This window comes from Echiichthys vipera, assembly GCF_963691815.1.
Source record: "Echiichthys vipera genome assembly, chromosome: 15".
Lineage (NCBI taxonomy): Eukaryota > Metazoa > Chordata > Actinopteri > Perciformes > Trachinidae > Echiichthys > Echiichthys vipera.
In genome coordinates this window covers 90,001-95,562 of record NC_139840.1, presented here as the reverse complement: position 1 = coordinate 95,562, position 5,562 = coordinate 90,001, and the positions used below count along the sequence as shown (strand labels likewise).

The window sequence follows — 5,562 nt, the reverse complement described above, 5'->3', positions numbered from 1 at the left end:
TTTAAAAATCTGCTAAAAAAATCAGTTTGTTTACAAACAAACAAACAAACATCAACAAGAGTTCGATCCCTGAAACAAGAGTCGGCCGCTGACCGAGCGCCGCTTCTGTCCGAGCGCCGTTTCTGTCCGAGCGCCGTTTCTGTCCGAGCGCCGTTTCTGTCCGAGCGCCGCTTCTGTCCGAGCGCCGTTTCTGACCGAGCGCCGCTTCTGTCCGAGCGCCGCTTCTGTCCGAGTGCCGTTTCTGTCCGAGCGCCGTTTCTGACCGAGCGCCGTGTCAGGAGGTCGTTTCGTCAGGAGGTCGTTTCGTCAGGAGGTCGTTTCCGTCGAGAGGTCGTTTCCGTCGAGAGGTCGTTTCCGTCAGGAGGTCGTTTCGTCAGGAGGTCGTTTCGTCAGGAGGTCGTTTCGTCGGGAGGTCGTTTCGTCGGGAGGTCGTTTCGTCGGGAGGTCGTTTCGTCAGGAGGTCGTTTCGTCAGGAGGTCGTTTCGTCAGGAGGTCGTTTCGTCGGGAGGTCGTTTCGTCGGGAGGTCGTTTCCGTCGGGAGGTCGTTTCGTCAGGAGGCCGTTTCGTCAGGAGGTCGTTTCGTCAGGAGGTCGTTTCGTCAGGAGGTCGTTTCGTCAGGAGGTCGTTTCGTCAGGGGGTCGTTTCGTCAGGAGGTCGTTTCCGTCAGGAGGTCGTTTCGTCGGGAGGTCGTTTCGTCGGGAGGTCGTTTCGTCGGGAGGTCGTTTCGTCAGGAGGTCGTTTCGTCGGGAGGTCGTTTCGTCGGGAGGTCGTTTCGTCAGGAGGTCGTTTCGTCAGGAGGTCGTTTCGTCAGGAGGTCGTTTCGTCAGGAGGTCGTTTCGTCAGGAGGTCGTTTCCGTCGTCGGCAGTTTTTATTGCGAGTTTGTTCGTTGTGCGTTTTCCTGAAGAGTTTCCCACGGATCCTTCAGCATCGACGGACTGAAGTATTTCTCCACCGAAGACTGAAAACACACACACACACACACACACACACACACACACACACACACACACACACACACACACACACACACACACACACACACACACACACACACACACACACACACACACATTAAGGTTCATTTCAAAAACAACTTTGACAAAATAATCCAGTTAAAAAAATCTCATTAATTCTTGAGTCCAGGTCTGAATCATTCATATAAATATAAATATATATCTATAGTTATTATATATCTATAGTTATTATATATCTATAATAACTATAGTATACACTGACTACTGCATAACACTATAATATAACTTTAACTATAATATAAATTTAACTATAACACCGTTTAAAGAACTCAGTGAAACATTACCTGGAGGTTTTGACCTGATGCGGGACTGAAAGACTGGGGGCGCCGGTAACCGCCTCCTCTGCGCGGCCTCTGCCCTCCGAACCCCCGGGAGCCGCTGCCGAACCCGGCCGGAGAGTCTCCGAACCCCCGGGAGCCGCTGCCGAACCCGGCCGGAGAGTCTCCGAACCCCCGGGAGCCGCTGCCGAACCCGGCCGGAGAACCGTCGCTGTGTCCCCGGTAAGAGGCCGGGGAGAAGCCCGGAGAACCCGGAGAGTAAGCGGGGCCGCCCCGTGGAGACCCTCCTCCGTAGGGGGAACGAGTCCCGGGGAAACCCCAGCAGGGGCCCGGGGAGGGGAACCTTCCAGCCGGGCGAGGAGCCCCGGGACTCCGCTGAGGTCTGACCGGTGCTCGGTACATGAAAGCGGCTACAAAAAGAACAAAGAACCGGAGAGAAACCGGAACCGAAAAGAACCGTGGGGAGAAAACACTGAGACCGGAACAGACTCGGTCGCTTCCGGCCCCGCAGCCGCAGCAGCAGCGCCCCCCGCGGGCCGGAGGAGCGCGGAGCCCCGCAGCAGCAGCAGCAGCGCCCCCCGCGTCCGGAGGAGCACGGAGCCCCGCAGCCGCAGCAGCAGCGCCCCCCGCGGGCCGGAGGAGCGCGGAGCCGCGCAGCAGCAGCAGCAGCGCCCCCCGCGGGCCGGAGGAGCGCGGAGCCCCGCAGCAGCAGCAGCAGCGCCCCCCGCGGCCGGAGGAGCACGGAGCCCCGCAGCCGCAGCAGCAGCGCCCCCCGCGGGCCGGAGGAGCGCGGAGCCGCGCAGCCGCAGCAGCAGCGCCCCCCGCGGGCCGGAGGAGCGCGGAGCCGCGCAGCATGGTCCGGACCAACACGGTCCTGCTCCACTCCCGGGGCGAATCACAATAAATCAGATTATTAATAAAACAGGGAGAATGAAGTCACAATAAGTAAGAGGACCCTGAACCCCCCCCCCCCCCCCCCCCCCCAGAGTCCAGTCTCCTCAGGTCCTGGTCTGGGTCTTCCTGTGCAGGGGGCTGTTGTGTGGAGTCCAGTCTCCTCAGGTCCTGGTCTGGGTCTTCCTGTGCAGGGGGCTGCTGTGTGGAGTCCAGTCTCCTCAGGTCCTGGTCTGGGTCTTCCTGTGCAGGGGGCTGCTGTGTGGAGTCCAGTCTCCTCAGGTCCTGGTCTGGGTCTTCCTGTGCAGGAGGTGGTTCTAAAGCTGATCCTCTGGTTCATTAAATCAAAAGTGTAATGACTCTCTGTGGCCTGAGGGAGGCGCTGCTGCCCCACATCAGAGGCAACACATTTATCCACCAAACAGGACTGACCAGGGGACAGGTCTGCTCTGTGTCCCCAGAGTCAGGACTAAACATGGGACAGGTCCGCTCTGTGTCCCCAGAGTCAGGACTAAACCTGGGACAGGTCTGCTCTGTGTCCCCAGAGTCAGGACTAAACATGGGACAGGTCTGCTCTGTGTCCCCAGAGTCAGGACTAAACATGGGACAGGTCTGCTCTGTGTCCCCAGAGTCAGGACTAAACATGGGACAGGTCTGCTCTGTGTCCCCAGAGTCAGGACTAAACATGGGACAGGTCTGCTCTGTGTCCCCAGAGTCAGGACTTAACATGGGACAGGTCTGCTCTGTGTCCCCAGAGTCAGGACTAAACATGGGACAGGTCTGCCCTGTGTCCCCAGAGTCAGGACTAAACATGGGACAGGTCTGCTCTGTGTCCCCAGAGTCAGGACTAAACCTGGGACAGGTCTGCTCCGTGTCCCCAGAGTCACGACTAAAGAGTCAGGCTGCAGCTCCAGCCTCTGATCCTGGATCATGTCTCAGGAGCAGCGGCTCTACTCCGAGTTCCTCACGGATGCTGAACTTCTCCCCCTCTCTCTAAGGGAGACTCCAGACCCCCTCCTGAGGAAACACACTTCACACGCTTGGACCTGGACCTGGTTCTTTGGGTCCTGACCTGGACCTGGTTCTTTGGGTCCTGACCTGGACCTGGTTCTTTGGGTCCTGACCTGGACCTGGTTCTTTGGGTCCAGACCTGGACCTGGTTCTTTGGGTCCTGACCTGGACCTGGTTCTTAGGGTCCTGACCTGGACCGGGTTCTTTGGGTCCTGACCTGGACCTGGTTCTTTGGGTCCTGACCTGGACCTGGTTCTGTGGGTCCTGACCTGGACCTGGTTCTGTGGGTCCTGACCTGGACCTGGTTCTTTGGGTCCTGACCTGGACCTGGTTCTTTGGGTCCTGACCTGGACCTGGTTCTTTGGGTCCTGACCTGGACCTGGTTCTGTGGGTCCTGACCTGGACCTGGTTCTTTGGGTCCTGACCTGGACCTGGTTCTTTGGGTCCTGACCCAGCTTTCAGGACCACAGGTGAGGGTAGGAACCAGGACTGAGCGGTAGAGCGACTGCAGCTCCGCCCCCGCTGCTCCATCGTCCCCTCACTCGTGAACCAGATCCCGAGGTCCTTGAAGTCCTTCACTTGGGGTCAGGACTCGTTCCAGACCCGGAGGAACAATCCAGCGGTTTCCTGCTGAGAGCCACGGCCTCAGATTCAGAGGTGCTGATCCTCATCCCGGCCGTTTCACACTCGGCTGTGAACCGATCCAGTGAGTGCTGAAGGTCCCTGACCCACGACGCCATCAGGACCACGTCAGAGACCAGATCCTCAGCCCACCCTACTGCAGCCCCTCCCCACCACGACTACGCCTCCATATCCTGTCCATGAAAACCACAAACAGGACTGGGGACAGAGTGCCCCCCTGGAGGAGGCCGACCCCCACCGGGAACCACTCCGACTCACTGCCCAGGATCCGGACTCAGCTCTCTCTTTGGGGGTACAGAGACTGGACCCCCTCAGAAGTGACCCCCTCACCCCAGACTCCCCCAGCACCTCCCACAGTATCTCCAGGGACCCGGTCATGGGCCTTCTCCAGATCCACAAAGCACATGTAGACCGGATGGGCCCACTCCCAGACCCCCTCCAGGATCCTGGAGAGTGCAGAGCTGGTCCTGGTCCAGGTCCAGGACTGGATCCACCTGGTTCCTCTTCAGTCTGAGGTTCTACAGGACCAACCTCCTTTCCAGCACCTTGGAGTCGACTTCACCAGGGAGGCTGAGGAGTGTGATCCCCCTGGAACTGGCTCACACCCTCTGGTCCCCCTTTCTGAACAGGAACCACCACCCCGGTCTGACACTCCCTCGGCACTGTCCCAGACTTCCACCAGTGTGTCAGAGACGTGTGGACCAGGACCAGGACCAGGACCAGGACCAGGATCAGGACCAGGACCAGGACCAGGACGTTAACCAGTGTAACCAGTATAAACCGGTGTAACCAGTGTATCCAGTGTAACCACGGTAACCAATGTAACCACGGTAACCCGTGCCCTGACCCTCTGAAGTGTCGGACACACTCGAGTGTCTGAGCGTTTCCTGCGTCGGTGAATGAACTCACAGAACTTTATTTATTTTAGTTGTGAATGAACTCTGACTTCATCGATCTGTGTGTTCGGCTCCGACCTGGAAAGAACTCTGCAGCCAGGGTCACCTGCGTTCACTGCTAAGCTAAGCTAAGCTAAGCTAAGCTAAGCTAACCACCGTAAACGAGTCACTCCTGTGAATCTGTAACCGTTTCCTGCTTTATTTTGAAGTTCACTCCTCCTGTGTGTGTGTGTGTGTGTGTGTGTGTGTGTGTGTGTGTGTGTGTGTGTGTGTGTGTGTGTGTGTGTGTGTTGTGTGTTGTGTGTGTGTGTGTGTGTGTGTGTGTGTCTGTGTGTGTGTCTGTGTGTTGTGTGTGTGTGTGTGTGTGTGTGTTGTGTTTGTGTGTGTTGTGTTTGTGTGTGTGTGTGTGTCTGTGTGTGTGCAACAACAATAATATTCTGTGAAAGACATCAAACCCAGTGTGTCCCAGCATGCACCGTTGCACGCACGCACACACTAACACACACGAACACACACACACGCACACACACGAACACACACACACGAACACACACACACACGCACACACACACACGCACACACACGAACACACACACACGAACACGCACACACACGCCCTGGGTCGTGTTTAGGAAGTGTTCCTGTTGACGCGATGTGCTCCAGTACCCAGAATGCTTTGTGTTTGCTTCAGCAGCCGTCTTTGTGTTTCTTAAATCAACTTGTCGACTCAGCTACGAGTTTGTAGGTCAGCGAACAAACAGCGTCGCCATGCCAACTAGCACCGGTCGCCATGCCAACTGGTGCCGGTC

General features: G+C 57.4%; 1 protein-coding gene across 1 annotated transcript; it reads right to left on the bottom strand.

Moving 5' to 3' along the window:
- Positions 1 to 1,304: 1,304 nt before the first annotated feature.
- LOC310957809 (uncharacterized protein) lies at positions 1,305 to 1,780 on the bottom strand (the record flags this gene model as incomplete). The annotated part of the gene is made up of 1 exon (XM_083928542.1): positions 1,305 to 1,780. Exon 1 carries the CDS (start codon positions 1,713 to 1,715, stop codon positions 1,305 to 1,307), a length of 411 nt encoding a protein of 136 aa, XP_083784668.1. The 5' UTR covers positions 1,716 to 1,780.
- Between the last annotated feature and the right edge of the window lie 3,782 nt (positions 1,781 to 5,562).